The following is a 20622-nucleotide window of genomic DNA, read 5'->3' as shown; positions in this document are numbered from 1 at the left end:
GGAATCAATTGATAGGCGATGGATGCGATACAATGTGCAATGGGATCATGGATAATCGAAGTCATGCATGGACTTCGGCCATTGTCTTGGAGAATTTTTCTTTTTTTTTCACCGGCTGAAGTAAGACAAATCTATCATTGGCACCTTTACTCTCCGGCGGACTACTCTTGCGAAAGAGAGAGAGAGACAGAGGTCAAAATATTCGCGCGTTTGTTCGGGGTAAACTCCATACTGTCAGCAGGCGAGCACGCTGATTGACGGGTTCATTGTGGACATGCATACGTACCTACATGCATGCATGCAGCTACTGGGTAGGTACAGACAGACTTACGGAGCACAGTGCCTAGGACTACCTAGTGCATAAGCAGTCCTGAGACTCTATGAACCCAAACAGCATGACATCCGAACAGCCTCGAATTTGACCGAGGGATGTTTTGTTCCTCCTTTCCTGCCTCTCCCTTGTCCCGACAATACGAGCGAGACGTCAAACTCAGGCACCACCGGATCTTCATTCGCTTAGAGGGGAGACGTCGGGGCCCAGTTTCAACGTTTCTCTCCACCGGGCAACAGAGGTCGTGCTAGCCCAAAGTTGCAGTGTCTTGACTGGACGCCCGACGGAAGCTTTCTCGGCCTGGCTGAACCTTGTGAGCGCCAGAGCGGATCCTGTGTGTCGGGATAAGCTGGTTGACTTGCCAGATTGGTTCGGGACCCAGAGGGAAGCCACGGGCTGGAAGGGGACGCTTGAACCATGGTTCCGGTAAATGGCAATTGGGTGAAAGGTTGCATCCGCGCCAGGCACAAAACAAACATTTTCCAACATGACAGGTATAACTCAAACTCAAAAATCATTATTCTCATAACTGCTAGCCAAGGGTGAGAATAACAACATATACACATACATTATACATACATACATCTACAGCCACAACCCACTAATATCTACTAGTACTTGCGCTCTTCTCCATTGCTGTACTAACTACTGGATCTACCTGCTGGAATTGGAGGACAGCTCCGACGGGAGGGGACGGTGGCAGACGCGAACGGCGCACAGAATCCGCCCAAGCGGTGGTGGATTATTATATCCACTTAACGTGGTGTGAAATCGACTCATCATATTAAATCGACACGCGACCATCCTGGTCAGTCCCCATCTTAATAGAGACAGATTCATGCAGTGACCAGGATGTCCGGACTTGAGAGACCCAGTGAGGATATGGACAATTAACAGTAGTGCTCCTCTCTGTTCCACCGCGTGCGGTTCAGTCTTAGGTACCGAGGGACACCAGGGAAAATTACCACGCGAGCCACCTGCAAAGTAAATAGTAGTACTGAGTACTGGGGACGCGTTGCTTCCCAGCAAGTGTCATGATTGATTGATGGTTCAGTCGGTCTCCGTCTCCAATGGGTCTTGCCTCGGGCCCGAGATGACAGAATTTCCACATGTGCTTCGGCCGTCTCCAACCGACAAAAAAGACGTTGGATGAATGGATACTCTCCCAGCGTCCGTTGAAAGTCAATTGGAAACGTCATATCAGCTGTCAATTGCTACTTTCCCCATGGTCGGTTATCCTTGGTACCGGAGACTACGGACTCTACGGGGTGGACCTCGGAATCTGGAGGTGAAAGGAACCATTGCAGGATGAGAAGGAGGGGAAGAAAAGAGGGAGGAGAGGGGAAAGGATTCAGATTCAGATGGGTTACTCGATTGAGTCATCCCAGATCTCAGTTCTCAGATTGAGTGCGAACACACCGCTAATATGTTCTCATCTTGACTAACCCAGAACTTGCTTATGCGCCTCTTACATGTACCTGCATCTCTCGTGCAGCCCGTCACGTTTCCCCCTTCACGTTTCTTGCTTTTTTTCTTTTCTTGTTCTTCTTACATGGACCGGCGGTCTAGATGTGCATCCTGCTCGTGGGAGAATCTTCCCAGCCAGCAGGAAGACGTGTCCAATATGGAGTTCAGTCACTCCAATGACTGGGGCAGCTGTGGACAGGAACACTGCATGAGAATCGGTAGGCATCCGCCTGCTTCCAGCCGTCAATGGCTACTAATAATAATGAATAATCCCGACGTAAGAAGCAGTTCTTCCGGTGCAGCTGAGGCTCGTCAGCTGATCCACCGAGGGTCTTTTTTCCCTCTCCTTACGTATATTTTACTGAAATACCCTTCTCCAATCAGGTATTGGAGATACCGAAACAGATACGGATACCCACCAGTCGCACCGCCCATACCATACCATACAAGTATAGGTACTATACTTATCCTCCTCCATCTTTGTGCAGATACCCACAGTAAGGCCATAATGGAGAGCCCCATTGAGAGATAATATATCACAGATAAGAGAAGCCACACACACAGAGAGAAAGAGGGTCGCAGAAAGAGACGGAGCAAGGAAGAAAGAAAGAAAGAGAAAGAGACTGACCGAAGGGAAAAAAAAAAACCCCTCTCAGACATACGCACACGCACAACCATCTCTACAAAGAAAAATCCCATCACCAAACCAACAATTTCCCTCACACACACACATCTCTCCCCCCAAAACTAGCCCCCATCCACATCTCAAATTCTCAAACAAAACAACTAACCTCACACATCTCGCTTCAGCCCCAAAAGGCAGGCAGGCAGGCAAGAAGTAACACCACACCCAGCCTCCCAACTACTAACTACTACCACACCACTGTCTCAGATCCAACCTTATTAACCACCACTATGTCCATCCCTTTCTCTTCCAAGTTACACCTATCCTCCCCTAGCGTGTAGCACCATCTAACCCAACCCACCCACTTCCCCCCTTCCCTTCCCTTGCCCCCAACTTCTTTCTCCATCGTTCGAAGGACTCCTGACGATCCCTGGTGTCTAGACTCGAGACTAGAGACCATAGGTTGTAGCCCAGCCCTTTTTCCTTTCGCTGTTACTGTGGGTGGTGGGGGTCGTGGTGCTGGTCTAGTTTAGTTTAGTTTTAGTTTAGTTTTCTACTTAGGTCTACTGTTTTAGTTTTGTACCGAGTCAGTACTAAAACTAAACCAATTTATGACTTGAATGAGATGATGGATTGGGGGGAGGGAATCGGGGGTTGGTTTCCTTGATTGTTTGTTGATGCGTATCGTATCCCGTATGCGTGTATTTATTGTATGGGTTGGTATTTAGCTTCTATCTATATCTACTTCTATTTCTATACTCTCTATACATAGGTCGACTATATATATGATGCTACCTTACTTGTTATCTAGTAATATAATGTAGGGATACCAATTATACTACTACTTTACAGGTAGAACACGTGTTGTACACGTTTCATATTCAATTTGACTTATTGCACATCTAACAGCATATATACTTGCTATACTGCATGCTTAGTACTTGGAAAGGGTCAAAAAGGCTCTACAAGGAGAGCCATGTACTAAATACTACTACACAGCACATCCATAACAGCATCAATGGCTCATTTCATGCTTCGATCATAGTATAGACAAATCCTGCCCCGCCCCCCGTAGTAAGTACCGATATAAGTAAGTGGTAGCAGTAGTAATAATATCTGAAGTATCGAACATCCAATCCCAACGCCATCTTTTCAAATACATGAATGGAAAGTTGGAATCAAAGGGGGACAAAAAAATAAAAAACAATATAGAGAAAGATAACAAGCAAGGCACAACCATCCGTAAAACTACATGTTCCTTTCTGCTCTGCTCTCCTCCCCACCCAACAACAAGCTCCTAAAGAGGTAGTAGGTAGGTAAGTAAGGTCTAGATCACTCACTCACTTATTCACTCATCCTCCTTCAGATCCATATCATCATCACCACCATCGTCATTGAACAATCCATCATCATCGTCTTCGCCCCCATCGCCCCCAGTTGTGGCCCCTTCGCCCCCTCCTCCAGCCACCGCCGCCCCATTATCCTCATCCTCATCCTCATCTTCATCATCATCAGCCACTCGTCGACTGACCTTGGCCCGACGACGCTGCACCACATCCTGCTCTTCTACTTCCTCGTCATCATTCGCCCCAGTATCACGCATCGCCTGATCCTCATCCCCGCCCTCCTCCTCGTCATCCGAATCCACCACCATCTCACTACTCTTGTACTTGCTCTGCTGCGCCTTACTACCAGACCGACGTTCCAGACGCCGGCGCTTCTTCGGCGCCGCCGCCGCTTCGCCATCGGAGTCCGGTTCCGAGCTCCTCTCCCTGGGAGGAGAATCACCTCCATCATTGATGAAGTCGTCCTCATTGCGCTTCTTCTTGCGCTTAGTAGACGTCGTCCTCTTCTTGCGCTTAACCTTAGCACCCGTCTCCGACTCAGTGGTAAGTTCCGCTTCTTCACGCGCACGCTCTTCTTCCGCGCGCTGCTCCGCCAATCGCTGCGCTTCCTCGATCATGCGCTGCCGCTCCTCCGCTACGCGCTGTTTGCGCTCGCGCTCTGCTTCCTGCGCCTTGCGCACTTCTTCTTCGCGCAGGCGCTTTTCGGCTTCACGCGCCTCACGCGCTTGTTGGAGCTTGGCGGCGTTCTTCTCTTCGTATTCCTTTTGGCTTTGGAGCGCGCGCTCGAGTTGCTTCAGGATGGTGCGACCCATGTTGGCACGCTGTTCCAAGGCACTGGATGGGTACGGTGGGTTCTTGGCTTGAGCTACGCGGTTGAAGGTCTCCACGGCTTGTTGGAGGCCTTCGGCGGCGTCTTGGACGTCTTGGACCGTCTTTTGCGTTTCCGGGAGGCCGTAGGTGAGGGAGGCGATTTGGTTCTGGACGAAGGCGACGTTGAATTCGAGGTGGACTTGGCCCGGTGCGACGGAGTGGGCGCGCTGCGCGTAGTCGAGGGCGGTTTTCATAGCCTGCAGGTTCATCTCTTGCTTGCCCTTGGCAAGCCAGACGCGGCCGAGGCAGGCGAGGATTTGTGCGTCGCGGGCGCGGTCTTTGGATAGTGCGGCTTCGTAGTGCTCGATCGATCGGGTGTATTGGCGGAGCTCGGCGTAGACGTGGCCGAGGTTGAGGTAGACGCTGGCGTCGCGTAATGTGTCACGGATCTTGGAGAAGATGTGCACGGCGGAGGCGTGGTCCTTTTTGTCATCGACAAGGGCGATGGCGATACCTTGGGCGGCGTATGCGTTGCGAGGGTCCAGTTGGAGGGCCTTGTCGAAGAATTCGACGGCCCGCTCGTACATCTTGCGCCGCTTTTCTTTATCCTGGTCGCTGTCGCGGCGCATGTCGCGCGCTGTGGACAGGTGGATATTACCCATGCCCGTCAGGGAGTATCGGTCGTGCTTGTCGTAGTATTGCAGGGTGTGTTTGTAGTGGCGCTGTTCGTGGTCCTCGGCCAGGTTGGCTGCCCGCTTCTTGGACTTGCTGAGGTACCAGCCGAACAGGGCGCGCACTTCCAGGTTGGTCGAGTCGGCTTCGTAGAGCTTGGCCATCTTCTTCGGGCCCTCGTCTGTGGGGCTCTGGCGCAGGGCGATGTACGTCAAGCGCGCATTGGCTTCGGTGTAGTCAGCGTGACGTTCCAGGAGACCCTGGTACACCTTCTTGGCTTCTTCCGGCATGTCGGCCGCCTCATAGGTCCGGCCCAGGTTGAAGCTGATGGTGGTGACGAGCGCGTCGGTGTCGAGCTCGCTTTCCTTCTCCTTGGATCGGACGCAGGCATCCAACGCTGCTTGGAACATGGTCCGGGCACGTTCGATCTTCTCAGCCTGATACAGGAAGCATCCCATGTTGTTGAGGAGTTGCGGGGGAAGGTGGACGCGGAGAGCTGCCTTGAGCTGCTCTTCATCTTCGACGCCTTCGGGGCGCTCCTCCTCTGCGACCTCTGCGAGCTGCATCTCCTCCAGCTGGGTGAGACACTGCATGCTCTTCTCGGGAGCGCTCTGCTCGTACAGCCGGGCCAGGTACACCAAGACGGACTCGTCGGGCGAGATCTTCTTGGTCTCGTCCTTCCAGAGGGCGCGAACCGATTCCAGAAGGTTGGTGGCCTTCTTGATCTCAGCCGACTTGTCTTCCTTGCTGCCGCTTCTCTGCGCAGCGAAGACCTCCTCCGCATGGAGCGCGCCGAGCAGAACCATGCATTCGGCATTCTTCGTCTGCTGAATGATCTTCTCGAGGCGGAACTTGGCTCCGTCAAAGTCCTTGTTGGACACTTGCATCTGTACCGTGCCGAACTTGGCCGGGAGGTATCCCTTCTCACCACCGCCACGAGCCTGGTCGGAGCGGTTGTAATACTCCGCAGCACGCGTCAGGTCGCCTTCATAGTGGGACTTCCGACCAAGGAGATACCAACCGTCGCTGGCAATCTGCATAACATCGGTGTGTTCGATGGCCTTCCGGGCCAGGGTCTCGACGGTGGAGTAAGCCTTCCGGAGGAGGAAGTACCCGCCAAACAGAGAACAAGTCATGGGGTATTCCTTGTCCAATTTGAACGCCTTCTGCGTGTACTGAGTCATTGCTACCTTGTACAATGAACCGAAGGCCGGGTCTGTCGTGGCATGTCGTGAACTGTCGTAGAGATAGTATACTGCGAGGAGAATATTGGCGACCTTGGAGTCTGGGTTCTGTTTCGCAACAAAAAGTCAAGCGGTTAGTAAACAAGAAACTGGTACGGGTAGAATCTGTGTGGAACCCACCAACGCCAGAGCTCGCTCCCAAGCAACCTTAGCCTGCTCTTTGAAGCCCAACTGCCACAAGCAACTGCCGATACCAATCCGCGGGTCGGGATCTGTCAGACTGGGCATCTTCATCAGAACCTTCTGGTAGCCTTCCAGGGCCTCGGCGTATCGGCCAAGCAAGTATTGCGTTCTCGCGCGCCCAAGGATGGCCATGACATTCCGACCACCAAAAGCCTTGGACGACTCATCGAAGCACTTGAGCGCCTGCCGCAGCGATTCTACCCTCTCGGATGTGTCAACGGTGCCCGGGCGAACAGGACGGGGTGGATGTAGCGAGGCGCGCAGCAGCGACAGGACACCTCGCGCCAGGAACAGAGGGGGGAACGCCGGATTCAGTCGTGAAGCCTCGTTCAGAGTCGACGTCGCAAGTTGGAGATAATGATCCTTCGTCTTCGCCTCGGTGTACAATTCTCCCTCGGGTGCAACGCGGGGGGCATTCCGACTCTTCAACATCAACAGCCAGCAAACCCATCCCAGCAGGCCGAGTTTCTCTTTCGTGGCTCCATGAGCGACCGACGCGAGACCTTTGTTTAAGATGTCGATGGCATGATCGAGTTGCTTCTGCTTGGCGTATGCCAGCGCGATCGTGACCCAAAAGTTCTTAGCGGCCTTTTCGTTCTCCAACAATGTACAGAGCTCGGTTGGGTCATCTGGAAGAATCTCTAGGCTGACCTCGACTTCACTGTCGAGGGTGGACGCGGGAATGTCGATGGCGGAGGGAATGTCAGAAAAACGGAGATTGGGCAACGGGTTGGCCGCTGAAAGAGAATCGCCATTCGTGCCATTGGCGTGGCCATTCTGAAGGGACGCCATGGCGTGTGCGGGCACTGCGTTGAGCAATGTGTTGTGTTGTAGATGGGGCAATGGGAAGGATTGCGACTGTTTCGGAGAGGTGAAAGGAGCTTGGCTCGTAGTTCAGCTCAACTCATGATCGGGATGAAGCCAAACTAGAGCGGGGGGTAAAAAGATGCGGTTGAAAGAAGTGTCTTCTTGCCGGGTGACTAGCAAGAAGCGCGCTCCTGAAACTGTGGCAGTCAGAGGACAAAGCCTGTGGTTGCAGCAGATTGAGATCGATGCTTTCTGTAGCGCTCCGGAGGTTTGGCATGAGAGACAGAGAGGGAGAGAGAGGCTGGCCGGGCCGAGTTTACACCGCCACCGCCCGCCAGCTGTGGCTTGTCATTCACTCACTGGCACTCTCCGTATGTTTGTGTTTACATAGTGCCAATTATTTGAATGATGTATTCAAATCATTAGAATATGGTGGAGAATTAATATTATAGCTATAGATGGCATGCAGAGGCTATCATACGCTGTGTTGAAATTTTGTCAATAATTAGTGTTTCACGTAATGCACCTGCTCGGTGCTATATATGGATTACACTAGAAAGCTATATCGATATCGTAGAAGAAGAAATCAAAAACTGCCCCAAGACCACGTCCAAAGCAATATAGTGGAGGAGAGAGGCATCTATCCAAGTGAGACCCATCACGCCAGTAACTGAAAAATAGTCATAATAATACTCTAAGCGCATCTGCTCATGTCATGCAACGGGTTGGTTAGAGTGTCGGTCATAGCACATAACGGCAACATCGATCCACGGCCAAGAAGGCATTCCCACATTAGAATCCCAGGAGCTTGGGCAATTTACAGAGGAACACCGCGCCTAGAAGCACCATGAATATCCGGCCAACCTCGGCCCAGTGTCCCAACCGCACATGTGTCTCAGCATACCCTGCAGCCGCAGCAGTCTTCCGGTCCTCGAATCCATGCCCAACCTCGATAGACCCAGCCAGCTCGGACGGGAACCTCCCTGTCTCGTAGTACTCCTCAAGCAACTGATCCTTCTCGGTCCAACGCTCGCGGAGCCACGAGTCAAACTCTTGCTGGTCATCCAGAGGGATCTCGGACACGGCAAAACGTCTCCAATGCATATTGACCGAAGTGGGCGGTCGCCCCTGCAGATACGTCGACCGAAGGGTAAAGTACTTGTCAGGTAGATTACCCTTTCTGTTGAGGAAAGTAGTTAGTGGAATGCTCATTCGCTTGCAAGCAAGCGCATCGAGTACTTACGGAGGTCCTTCGTAGGCTACGGTGCAGTCATAGACCCACTCCACTGTCCCGCGCAGCTGCTGTAGACAGAAAAATAAACCAGTGGAGCGGGGAATCAGCTCATGCTTCAAAGGGGAGAGTCCCTGCTTTGCGGCATACTCTGCACTCCGCCGCCTGGTGTTGATGGATAGGTTCGTCCCCTCAGGAAAGATCAGAAGCCACATGGGGTCATATTGCGGGGACCCTGACTGCGATCCCGTATGCTGAGTCTTCAGCTTCTCCAATCGATGTTGCAGACGGGGCTTGTCGGACAACCATTTGCGAGCCATGAAAATAAAGCCGTAAAAGGTCATACCCTGGCCGATAATAGGAATGTACTTCAAGGATTCCTTAAGGATGATGAAGATGCGGCCGTGCATCGTATTCGTGTATGCCACCCACCACAGATAGATCCAATCAGTATACACCTGGTGATTGGCTATGATGACCAATCGCTCTGGGAATTGGGTCTTTAAGCGCCCATCCTCTGCGACGTGGACCTGACCCCGTACACTCTTGTCACCGCTGACTCGCACAAAGGTAGGACAGCCCCATTGAGTGAGAGCCGTGATGACCAAGCCAAAGGACTGCTTTGTGTATGCCATATAGGAATAATACCAATCCTTGTTTATCACGTATAGAGGGGAGCCGATGACCTGGGTCGCTAGGATGGCAACGCAGCAGCAGTTGAACCATGTGGCCAGGAGCAAAGAGCGGAGAAGCTGCATCGCAATGCCATGCTTCAAACGGGGTTCCTCATCTTGACTGTCGGAAGGCTGCTTCTTCGGAGCGGCTGTGTGATTCAGTTGAGGGTCATGCTTTCGTTGTCGAACCTCGGAGGTATCCATGATGAGAATCAGTTGTTGGCGACGAGGCGTTACGAAGGGACTTGCAGGCCAACTATATAAGGGAGGATAAAGTTCTAGAGATAATGGAACTGGATCGGGCACTGATTAGCTTTCCCACCCTTGAATCACGCGAGCAACCAGATGCAGCACACTGTACCAGGAAAAGCGGTGTCTGCCGGAAGGCCAGCAGTGTTTGTTGTAAGATCAAGAGGGATCGGAGGACAAAGGGACTAACGGAAGCCGGACCTATACCGGGGAAGTAATGATAATGTGGGAGATGTAAAAATAAAGTAGATTCAAGCCATGTTTTGGGGGAAGAATACTTGAGAGGGAGAGAGAGAGAGAGGAAAGACGGGAGAGAAGTTTGGTTCCTGTCTCGAGGGAGCAGGAAGCTTGAGCCGGAGCACAGCTCTCAAGTGTCTCAATAGTGTGTGGGCGCATGATCAATGATCTCCAGTCAAAAACCACTACGTCAGTTGGCCCGGCCCTCCCCTCAAGGCGGTCAGCGGAGATCCGGGGGGTCTCGATCGGCATCACGCTTGCAGGAGTCTTTTCGACGCTTCGGAGATAGATGAAATTTCTCCCCTGTGCATGATTTTCATTTCATTCCTATATATGTTTCTGTTTTATGGACCAGAAGAATCTTACAGAAATTGGGAGAATATAGATGCAGATGTCTACACCTCCCAACTAAACCTGCATGTCGGGTCCCGCGCAACTTTCTCTCATATGCTGCTTTGGAACAATGAATCAGACCTAGATTGATAATGTGAGCGCTCTAGTCATATCTTAGAAACAAGTCTCGAAGTGAGCTGATATCATTCTTCTAGAAGAGCGTGCATGGTCTTTTTCGATCTCATCAGCTACTAAAAAATGTATTTTGCGAGTATGCGACCACGGCTTGCTCATGTCGGGCCTCCGGTTCGGATGCTTTGGTCACGGAACTTTTCCTCCTCCTCACGACGTTACGAGATTAGAGATGTTGCAACTCTACCGAAACGACTGATACCAAAATACCAAGGTGTGCGTCAACGCAGTGTCGTCTGCGAAATATCTTTAAGCTCTTCCTGGTATGCTGACCTGCTTGTGCGCCCCGAGCAGAATCCCAAGAGGGCGATCTCCTTTCCCTCCAATGGCCAGCCCCCCCGCGGAATATCTTCGTCGTGAAGAAAGACTATTCTCCGGCCATCACTGCCTCTCTGATTGAATTTGCTAAGTACGGAGTCCCAAAATCGGCTGACCGAGAAGTCATGGATGCTAACCCCTCACCGGCAATGCAGTCATGCGACATCTACCTACCCATCGGCCTCGATCATTCTAGAACCCAGTGTCGCAGAGGAAATACACTCGTCACTTCAGTCGCCTGTTTACACCGCCCCTCTCGACCAATTACGACCGGCATTGCACGATAAGGTAGATCTCACCGTTACTCTCGGGGGAGATGGTACCATCCTACACGCCTCGTCCTTGTTTGCCACGTGCTACAACGTTCCGCCGGTGCTGTCATTTAGCATGGGAACATTGGGCTTCTTGAGCGAATGGAAATTTGCCGAATACAAGCGCGCATTCCGTGAGGTATACATGTCAGGAGCCGGCGTTGGGGATCGCGCGACAGTGCTGGGAGACTCCCGGCCGGCCTCGGCCGACGAAGCACTGGATCTGGAAGCGAATCCTACTGGATGGTCCTCGGTACGGGGGAAGTCGATGGGATTAACGCGCGGCGCCCGAATCTTGATGCGCAACCGACTGAAGGTTGGGCTCTTTACGGCAGACGGCAAGCCAGTCCAACGGGAATCCACATCAGCGGCCATGCCAAACGTCTTGAATAACCAGGGAGTGTACGTAATGAATGAGGTGCTTTTGCATCGAGGCAAAGAGCCACATTTGGCGGTGCTGGATGTCTATGTTGGGGGCCGGTTTCTGACGGAAGCCGTGGCCGACGGAATCATTATCTCGACACCGACAGGTAGCACAGCATACAGTCTGAGCAGTGGAGGCAGTATTGTGCATCCACTCGTGCCCGCGGTTCTACTGACACCGATCTGTGCGCGGAGTCTAAGCTTCCGGCCCTTGGTGCTGCCATCCAGTACTCCGATTACCCTCCGACTGAGCGAGAAGAACCGGAGTCGCGAGTTGGAGGTCAGCATTGACGGGGTGAACTTGGGGCAAGGATTGACCGCGGGAATGGAGGCACGAGTATGGGACGAAGAGATGCGACATGGCAAGAATGAATGGCAAGGAGGCGTGCCATGTGTCATGCGAAGAATCACCGGTGGTGAAGCACACGATGGATGGGTTGGAGGCTTGAATGGGTTGCTGAAATTTAACCATCCATTTGGTGAGGAACGCTGATTCAAGTACTCACTATGATTGACTACACACCACATATGCTTGTACAAACTAGCGAAGTGTATGTGTGGCCTGGAAGAGGAGGGTTAGGAGTTAAGCATGTAGCATAGTTAATGACCAAAATCTGTATGAATAGACAATTATTCCACAATGCCTTTTTAGTAAACGAGGTGATGCATGAAAGAAGCCTTAGTTCCATCTGCACATGCAGCAGCACCACAATTGACATGGACTGTTGCTGAAGCGAGCTGCTGGTCTGATCCAATCAATTCCAGTGCAGTTGGGCTTGACCTGAAAAAAGGGGCGGGAAATCAGGGCCGCTGGTGGGCCTCCCTTTCTTTGCGACCCTCGTCTTCTTTCTCGCTGTTGGAGACTCGAGACCACCGACCCGTGGGTCCCTCGGTCTCTCTATCCTCACTGGTGGCTGTTACTTGACCAGGATTCTATATGCAGGGTATGTGGTCTGTTTGACCAGCTAGTAGGCTGGCTGCCCGTGTGTGGCTTTGTTGGGTGAGGATTAGGATTAAGATTTCATGCTTACCCATTTGAATTTGATTTGGGACCGCAAGGAGACGCTGAGGAGCCCTGAATAGCTTCAAAGACTAGGAGAATTTAACGATTAGCATGGCTTGTCGGGGCCATCCGCGCGGATGATGTAATTCGGTCCTGGCCATTAATCAATCTGATTCGAACCGACAAGCAACTGCAATCCAAGTGGAGTGGGCTCTGGCGTACGCTTTTTCTGGCTCCCCTTAATCTGGGTCCCGTTGGCCAAGTTTCTATCTTCGATTTGACGCATGCATAGTAGTTAGTGATTTAAAGGGACAATCAAGGAAGTGACCATCAATCAATCAATCAATATATAGGGATTGCGACAGTAAGGATGCATACTCCTCATTGCCTGAAGGGGGGTCATTGAAACTACCATTCATCGCCCAATTGGACTCTTTCTAGGGCTGGACTTTGATAGTACTATGATGACCATCCATTCCATTGGATAGGAACTACTACTTGATTAATCGCTTCTCGGAGTTGCACTCGCAGTGAAATGCGTAAGGGTGCTTCTTTTTACTAGGATGGAGAGGTTAATTGTGCATCATCACAATCAGGGGAGAGAAGAGCCCTGGCTGTTTGCTGTTTGCTGCTTCGGATTTAGCTTTGTATATGAAACCTCCCAAGACATGCCCACGACAATCCATTATGATCAAAGTCAAGGACCCATCGATCGCTATTTGGTGACCCTCTCCTACTCTGTTTGTGGTCAACCAACAGGAATATTTGAAGTAGTGTATCCCAGGGGGGGCCGAAGACAGTATTTACTTCTACCAAAATAGCGATTGTCAATTAGTTTATTTTTGCTGGATTAACTTGTAAAGTAGTCAATTCCTCTGCTTCCTTGTCTTGTTCTTTGCTTTTCCTCCTTTCCCCTCCTCCCCCCCCAACTTCATTCTATCTTCCGGGGTTTTTTCAGTGATCTGCTTCACAGGGTTGAAGAGGAAGCCCATCACCATCCCTCCAAAGAGATAATAATAATATTCTTGAGGAGAGTTAGAGCCGTGCGCCCCTTGGAGCCGCGGGTGGTGAAACCTCGAGTGCCTTTTGTTCAACTCAACGGCCGGCCTTCCCTTTTTGCCGCCTCCTGTTGGTGCTCCTTCTAACTTCCTACTTACTCCCTCCCTCTTCACACCCTCTTCTCTCCCTCTTCCTTATCCTCTTCCCCCCTCTTCACGTCTTTCATCCTCTTTCCTCCTCCTCATCTCTGTCTTCTCGTTACTCCCCGTGGTTGTATCGTGACTCTCGTTTATTGTTTGCAAATCCGCCACCTCCTTTTCATCTGAACCCCAGCACGCCTCGGGTACCTCCCTCTGCCATCACCTGCATCTCTCTTGCATTGTGTACTTGGCCGCTTTGGTTGGTAACCGCTGGTCTCACCGCGTCTGGATATTGGGGTTGTCACCTTCGAGACGTGCAGTTCACGCTCGGAGCTTCCTCGCGGGCGCGAGGCTTCTTTTCGGCTTGAAGATAGGCTTAAAGTTACCCTTCAAGGTATGTTTAGATGTTCAATTAGCTCTGGTCGCTTTCCTTGTTCCACCTCTATCATCCCGCCGCCTATGGAGTAGGTGGTGGAATATAGTTCCCTTGGGGAAGAAGAGGCTCTACCGCATCCACGGGTCACCAGATTGACAGACCCAGCCTTGCACATGCCACAGTTCTCATGCTGACTGGCCTGCAGTGAACTGCACCTGGAGATTAATCTGGGTGTGTTGTCGGGACCGCCCTCCCCTTCACATTGTTTGCTCCGTGGATTTCACGGTTGCCCCCCCCCTCATCCCTCATCCCCCCCTGAGGAACCCCCCTTCCCCTCCTTGGGAGTTCCGCGTCTCGGTTTCCACTCCGGCCCAGCTTAATGGCCTCTTATGAAAAGTGAGCCAGACTTCATTTCCTTGTCCCCCTCTTTCCTACCTATCCACCCACCCCCTTTGGCCCTTCAGCCCCGATTCACTCACAGGTTCTCGCCTGTGATCAATTCCGGGCGCTGCTGACGCGCCCGCAGGATGTACTCCCCAGACCAGTTCATGAATCCGGGGCCTGCCCCCCGGCCCCCAGCCGACCGCCCACAACTCAACCTGCCTACCAACCCCTCCAACAACATGGCTACCTCCTTCAGCCAGATGAGTCTGAATTCCCCGAGTACCCCCGGTCCGGCCAACCTTTCGCTGTTCCCCAACACCAGCACCCCGTCGCTCACGCGCACCAAGACCGATCAGTCGGGCGGAGGAGGTGTCACCGTTATCAAGGAGGGATACGTCCGTTGCAAGGAGGACAAATTTCTGGCGACGTGGAATCAACGATACTTGATCTTGCGCGAATTCCGTCTCGACTTTCTCAAGAATGAGACGGGAAAGATCGTGCTTTCCATTCCGCTGACGGCGGTCACAGGCGTTTCGAGATCGGAGGATACTCGCATGGCTTTCGAGATCATTCGTCTCGCCAACCCCAAGGATGCCAATTCAAAAACCGCCGTAATCACCCGTGACGTGCCCACCAAGAGCATCACTTGCGAAGTTAAGAGCGATGACGAAATCTACGACTGGATCGACAAGATCTACGAGCGCTGCCCTGGTATGGGAGGGGTAAGCAACCCCACGAACTTCAGCCATCGTGTTCACGTCGGATTCGATCCGCGCACCGGCGCCTTCGTGGGCTTGCCGCCAGAGTGGGAGAAGCTCCTGACCGCGTCCGCAATCACCAAGGAGGATTACAAAAAGAACCCCCAGGCCGTCATTGAGGTGCTGGAATTCTACTCGGACATTAAGATGCGCGAGCAGAACCCTCAGTATTACGCTGGGCTTTCCTCGCCGGCGAACCAGCAGGCGAAGCCCTTCAGCGGCGGCGGGTCCGTGGGCAACTCAATTGCACCCCCAAGACCCCCGCCGCCTGCTCCCGCACAGCGTTTGGACAGCGGTGGCCAGTCGTACTCCAGCCAGTCCCCTGTTTCGTCTCCTTCGCAGTCCAAGTCGGATTCCGATCGTGCTTTGGAGCAACAGCAACAATTGGAGCGGATGAACGAGTTGGCGGATAAGGAGCGTCGCCGTATGGAAGAGGATCGTCGCGCACGTCAGCGGGAAGAGGAGCAGAACCGGCTCGACCAAGAAGCATACAATGCCTCTTTGCCCAAGACTCGCGTCCCCTTGGCCAAGCAAGAGCTCGGGGGCTACGGCCAGTCCTCCGATGATCGTTACAAGCCCAGCCGCCCCGCCCCGCAGGCCCCTGGCTCCTCTCGCCAGGAGCCTCCGCGCCAGCTGACAGCTCAGCGCCCTGCCCCATCCGCTCCTACCGCCGGACAGCGGCCTGGAGACTACGCCAATGGCTCTGCCAGGGCTGAGCAATCCTCTCCGGGCTCCAGACACCCGGCTCAGGGACAGTCCCCTGCACGTGCTCAGAACAATGGCGTCAAAGCGCAGCCGGCCCAGGGCCCTCCTCCCAGCAAGCTACCTGCTCCGGTTCAGCCTGTGAAGCCCCTGAACATCGCGAACAAGCAGACCGCGAAGACAAACGTCCCCGATGGAGTCCGCCAAGCCGAGGCTGCCCTGAGCAAGAAGGCAGAGCCCCGCCAGAGAGAAGTGCGCATGTCGAACATGAGCGAGAACGAGGTCATGGATCGCCTGCGTTCTGTCGTCTCCAAGGACAACCCGAACGAGTCTTACAGCAAGCAGCGGAAGATTGGACAGGGTGCCTCCGGATCCGTGTATGTGGCACGCGTTAAGGAGCATGCTACATCCGGCGTTGCGCGGGAGCTTTACCGGCAGTACGGTCCCCGTACCCAGGTGGCTATTAAGCAGATGGATTTGCGTAGCCAGCCTCGAAAAGAACTCATTGTCAACGAGATCATTGTCATGAAAGACAGCCAGCATGCGAACATTGTCAACTTCCTTGACTCGTTCCTGCAGGAGCAGAGCAACGAGTTGTGGGTTGTCATGGAGTTCATGGAAGGTGGTGCTCTCACGGATGTCATTGACAACAACCCGGTGATCCAGGAAGATCAAATTGCCACAATTTGTGCAGAGGTGCGTGAATAAACATCAACCATAACCGGAAATTTGATACTAACTATGGGAACCGCGAGCAGACCTGCAAGGGATTGGCCCATCTGCACAACCAGAACATTATCCACCGTGATATCAAGAGTGATAACGTGCTTCTTGACCGGGCTGGTCATGTCAAGATTAGTGAGTAACCCTTCCAGTTCTCTGATGACCATGGGGAATCGAAGCTGACCACTTCTTAGCCGATTTCGGATTCTGTGCTAAGCTTACCGAGTCGAAGAGTAAGCGCGCCACAATGGTGGGTACTCCGTACTGGATGGCGCCCGAGGTGGTTAAGCAGAAGGAGTATGGCCCCAAGGTGGACTGCTGGTCATTGGGTATCATGGCCATCGAAATGATCGAATCAGAGCCCCCTTACCTCAATGAGGAGCCGCTCAAGGCGTTGTACCTCATCGCCACCAACGGCACTCCTCGTCTCAAGAAGCCAGAGAAGCTCAGCAAGGAGCTCAAGTCGTTCTTGAGTGTATGTCTCTGTGTCGATGTGCGCTGCCGCGCTACCGCCGATGAATTGTTGGCCCATGATTTCCTCAAGTTGGGCTGCAGCCTCGCGAGCCTGGCGGAGCTGCTCCGTTGGAAGAAGAACAGCGGACAGTGATAAACTGTGGAGAGGAGAATGTGCAATGGCGATGTTGGTAGCCACATGGTCGCTGCCGGTTACCTTGTTCCTCTTATGATTTACACCAGATCTTGTTTTCACGCACATATGGGTCACATTTACGCGCCTCCGGTTGATTTTTGCTGCCCCCTAACGACCTGCATTGCAACTCGATTTCTACTTGTGATATCCTCATTGCACAGCTCTGTCGTCTGCAGACTCGGCATAGGTAATTTGGCGTTCTTTCTTGGAGTCGATTCCCCTTTCTGATTCCTCTTACATTCGCAACTAATCTGGTTATCCCACCCTTCCCGCTGTGCGGTTCCTTGATGCTCCGAACCATGCCTGTGAGACGGCACTTGATGTATGCGTGCAGCTGATCTTTGGCTGCATCTCTGAGACAAAGAAATGCAAAATGAAGAGAGATCCGAAGTACGATGCACAAAAACTGTGTCTCCGAGTACTGAAGATCGATGATGAGCTGAAATGCTCTGGTATATGAACATGCACCAAAAACCTGTTTTGTTACCCTCATGTATACGGTCATGTTTGTTTCAATTGACGAGTCCATGATGGAATACTTGCATTGTGAGCAGCTTTTTAGCAGCTACGTCTGAATGGTATAAAAAAGGAAGAGAAGAAAAGATAGGAGGGAAGACAAAATATTGATGGTCGACTGATGCAGCTAAAAAGAAGCGAGCTAAAGGAGGGTACTTGGGAACCAAGGGACTTAGTAAAAAAGAGGATACTATATTTCTTTCTGTGATCATAATAACTACCAGCGGCCCACGGGTCAATGATAATAGTACAGTTGAATGGAACACGGAGCATGATAGCGTACAATCATAGGTATAGTAGAAGACCAGAAAGGCAGAAAAGGAAAAAAAAGAAAAGAAGAGAAAAGAGCTTTTCATAAACAATTATCGGCACCAGCAAGCACCACATCCAAGAAGGGCAACATGTGCAACGTAAATAACCAACCACAACCACAATCATACCCACCTACCATTACTTGCATCAGGCCCACATCCACACATACATACACACATACCAGCCATGATATAGAAGAAAAAAAAAAGGGAACAAAACCACAAGAAACGGCATCACAACTCCTCATGAATGGGCACTTCCGTACACAAATCCCCGAACCTCACCCCCTTGAAAATCGACTCCACATCAATATCTTCACCAGATGGCTCGTAGCCCGCTTGCGTGAGCTGACTGATCCACCGGTGTCGAGTCTCCTCGGAGAGATCTTCCCAGATATGGATACCCGAATCGGCCTCAGAGGAAGAAGATGAAGATGGATCAGTCGAGTCAATCCGGAGGGTGTTCATCTCCGGATTGCAGTTTATCAAAAGAAATTGACGCCCCTGCTGCTGCTGCTGCTGGAGATCATCCGAGGAGAGTAGGATATCGTTCAGTGAACGGATTTGCGCTGGGTATTCTACTTCTGGGGGGATGGGAATAGAACTGGTAGTAGGGATAGATGGAGAAGCAGACGGAGAAGGAGTAAAAGGTTCATAAGGGATGGCGACAGCATCGCGGATACTAGGCGGTAACCAGTCCTTCGCGCCGAGGTAAGGAGGCATGGCGCCACGGATCTCGGTGAAGGCCTGGAGGATGAAGCAGACGGTGAGGATGGAGAGGATGGCAGCGAAGCTGGAGGTGAGGTTTGTCCAGATTTCGGAGTCGCCGGGCATGGAGAGGACGTAGCGCGGGGAGCGGCTTGTTGGGGGACAGGGGGATAAGGGGAGGGTGTGGACGACGACGGTGTTGCCCATGCTGACAGAGGCGAGTTTGATGTATTGCGGGGGGGTGTCGGGGGAGACGGGGAGAGATGGGGTGTGGAAGCGGGAGAAGCAGAGCTTGGTCATGGAGAAGGGGTGGACGTCGCGGAGGGAGGTGTAGGTTTGGAAATGGCTGTAGCGGTTTGTGGAGGGGTTGAATTCGAGGGTGAGGAGCTCGATGGATTGGTCGCTGCCGGAGATGGCAATGACGGCTTGTTGTTGGTTTGTGGTGGGGTCGGGGCTGAGGAGGCAGGTGTCGAGACCGAGGCCGATCTTGATGGTTTTACGGAGCTTCTTGCGGCGGAGGATGGATGCTTTGGCGCCTTTGGTGGTTGGTTCTTTGGTGGTGGTGGTGGTGGCTATGGCGGAGGTGATGATGGCGGGGCGGAGGTCGAGGAGGACGAGCTCACAGCCCTTGCGGTCTGGGGCGTTCTGGAGGAGGAGAAGACTGGTTGAGGAGAGGAAGCGGAGGGCGCGGAACTTGGGGCGCATCCGAGGGGATCCCTTGTCGGGGATGGGGGTGGTGTAGACGCATTGTACGTCGGGGGAGGCGTTGGAGCGCGTGTCGGCGGAGATGGTGCAGATGCAGATGTCGACGCCGTTAGTGTAGGCGACGCGGAATTGACCCTTGTTGCCGGGGAGAGGGGTGAGATCGACGTCCTCGGCTTCCTCGTCGCTGTTGAGACGGATTCGTCCGATCACGTCGGATGGACTGGGGGTGGGGGTTGCGCTGAAGAAGACGATCTCGCCGGCCGGGGCGAGACCGGTAGCGATGGCAGCGACACGCGGGGAGGTCGAGTCGGATTGCCAGGGGGAGAGGCGCAGGGTGCGCTGGTAGGTGTCGGGAGAGGCGGCGGAGGAGGGGCCTTTCACGGTGCGAAATAGTGATGTTCGTGAAAGCGCGGTGGTTTGTCCATTGTTCGTTGTCTTCTCGTTCTCCTTGTTGTTGTCCTTCTCTTTCCGGGTGGGATGATCAATGCGAAAGGAACGCAGATGCTGGTTATTGCCTCGCTTCTGCTCCGCCACGGAGCTGTTGATGCCGGCGAGGGCGACGATGGCTTCGTCGTCGGCTTGGACGGCGGCGAGAGAAGTGACTGAGTCCTCATCGCGCGACAAGTTGATGTCGACAACTTCGGAGATTTCGGAGCGCTTGGAGGTATTCAAGAGGGCCTGAGAGATTGACGTGTTAGCATGGAGCTGCACAAGTATCATGTCGCTCAGGAGGAACTTGCGATTTTGTTGCCGACACCACTACGGCCTTCACCACCTCCTCCACCGACCAGTAGCAAGCCGTGATGACGCGGGTCGAAGTCGGCGGCGAAGAGCGGGCATGAGAGAGTCAGTTTGGCCGAGGGAATGGAGGGAGCCATGTTGGGCGGGTGGGATCCCGGGGGATGGATCGAGTTCAATCCCCGAAAGATGTAATTATTATCCGGATGGCACGGGAAAGAGATAGATTGTAGGAGGGGGAGAGTTGCAGAAGGAGAAGAGAAGGAGAGAAGAAGCGAAGAAGAAGCCAGAATGACGAAGCGGAGAGCATGTCGATCTCTTGGCGATCGGCCGAGGCTCGAATCGATCCCCATCGTTACTTTTTACTGCCAGCAACTTCTATTATTGATAGATCTTCTTACTATTCATGCAATCAATGAATTGAATATGGTCTAGGGCCATTCTTCAGCCCTTCTAA

At 52.8% G+C, this 20622-nt stretch overlaps 6 protein-coding genes across 6 annotated transcripts; 2 read left to right on the top strand and 4 right to left on the bottom strand.

Annotated features, from left to right (window-relative positions):
* Positions 1 to 1715: 1715 nt before the first annotated feature.
* On the bottom strand, positions 1716 to 2073 carry BO87DRAFT_379780 (uncharacterized protein). The gene has a single exon (XM_025624143.1). It carries the CDS (start codon positions 2022 to 2024, stop codon positions 1845 to 1847), a length of 180 nt encoding a protein of 59 aa, XP_025475977.1. The 5' UTR covers positions 2025 to 2073; the 3' UTR covers positions 1716 to 1844.
* A 1294-nt stretch (positions 2074 to 3367) lies between these two features.
* BO87DRAFT_152947 (uncharacterized protein) lies at positions 3368 to 3748 on the bottom strand. Its single transcript, XM_025618188.1, has one exon. It carries the CDS (start codon positions 3661 to 3663, stop codon positions 3463 to 3465), a length of 201 nt encoding a protein of 66 aa, XP_025475976.1. The 5' UTR covers positions 3664 to 3748; the 3' UTR covers positions 3368 to 3462.
* A 23-nt stretch (positions 3749 to 3771) lies between these two features.
* On the bottom strand, positions 3772 to 9594 carry BO87DRAFT_400360 (putative RNA polymerase II transcription elongation factor (Ctr9); the record flags this gene model as incomplete). The annotated part of the gene is made up of 6 exons (XM_025625519.1): positions 3772 to 3969; positions 4072 to 6543; positions 6616 to 7484; position 7967; positions 8350 to 8665; positions 8729 to 9594. The coding sequence occupies 6 exons, from the start codon at positions 9592 to 9594 to the stop codon at positions 3772 to 3774; spliced, it is 4722 nt and encodes a 1573-aa protein (XP_025475975.1).
* A 549-nt stretch (positions 9595 to 10143) lies between these two features.
* BO87DRAFT_379778 (NADH kinase POS5) lies at positions 10144 to 12097 on the top strand. The gene is made up of 4 exons (XM_025624142.1): positions 10144 to 10363; positions 10425 to 10615; positions 10696 to 10810; positions 10875 to 12097. The coding sequence occupies exons 2-4, from the start codon at positions 10468 to 10470 to the stop codon at positions 11944 to 11946; spliced, it is 1335 nt and encodes a 444-aa protein (XP_025475974.1). The 5' UTR covers positions 10144 to 10363; positions 10425 to 10467; the 3' UTR covers positions 11947 to 12097.
* Positions 12098 to 14350: 2253 nt separating this feature from the next.
* Positions 14351 to 17145, top strand: BO87DRAFT_400358 (serine/threonine protein kinase CLA4; the record flags this gene model as incomplete). The annotated part of the gene is made up of 4 exons (XM_025625518.1): positions 14351 to 14367; positions 14498 to 16511; positions 16574 to 16673; positions 16733 to 17145. The coding sequence occupies 4 exons, from the start codon at positions 14351 to 14353 to the stop codon at positions 17143 to 17145; spliced, it is 2544 nt and encodes an 847-aa protein (XP_025475973.1).
* Positions 17146 to 17898: 753 nt separating this feature from the next.
* On the bottom strand, positions 17899 to 20398 carry BO87DRAFT_379775 (uncharacterized protein). The gene is made up of 2 exons (XM_025624141.1): positions 20168 to 20398; positions 17899 to 20105 (listed from the first exon to the last, which is right to left on the bottom strand). Exons 1-2 carry the CDS (start codon positions 20303 to 20305, stop codon positions 18249 to 18251), a joined length of 1995 nt encoding a protein of 664 aa, XP_025475972.1. The 5' UTR covers positions 20306 to 20398; the 3' UTR covers positions 17899 to 18248.
* Between the last annotated feature and the right edge of the window lie 224 nt (positions 20399 to 20622).

The sequence above is a fragment of the Aspergillus neoniger genome, assembly GCF_003184625.1.
Source record: "Aspergillus neoniger CBS 115656 unplaced genomic scaffold BO87scaffold_36, whole genome shotgun sequence".
NCBI lineage: Eukaryota > Fungi > Ascomycota > Eurotiomycetes > Eurotiales > Aspergillaceae > Aspergillus > Aspergillus neoniger.
Note: the sequence above shows the minus strand (reverse complement) of the source record. Positions and strands in the feature narration are given on the sequence as shown.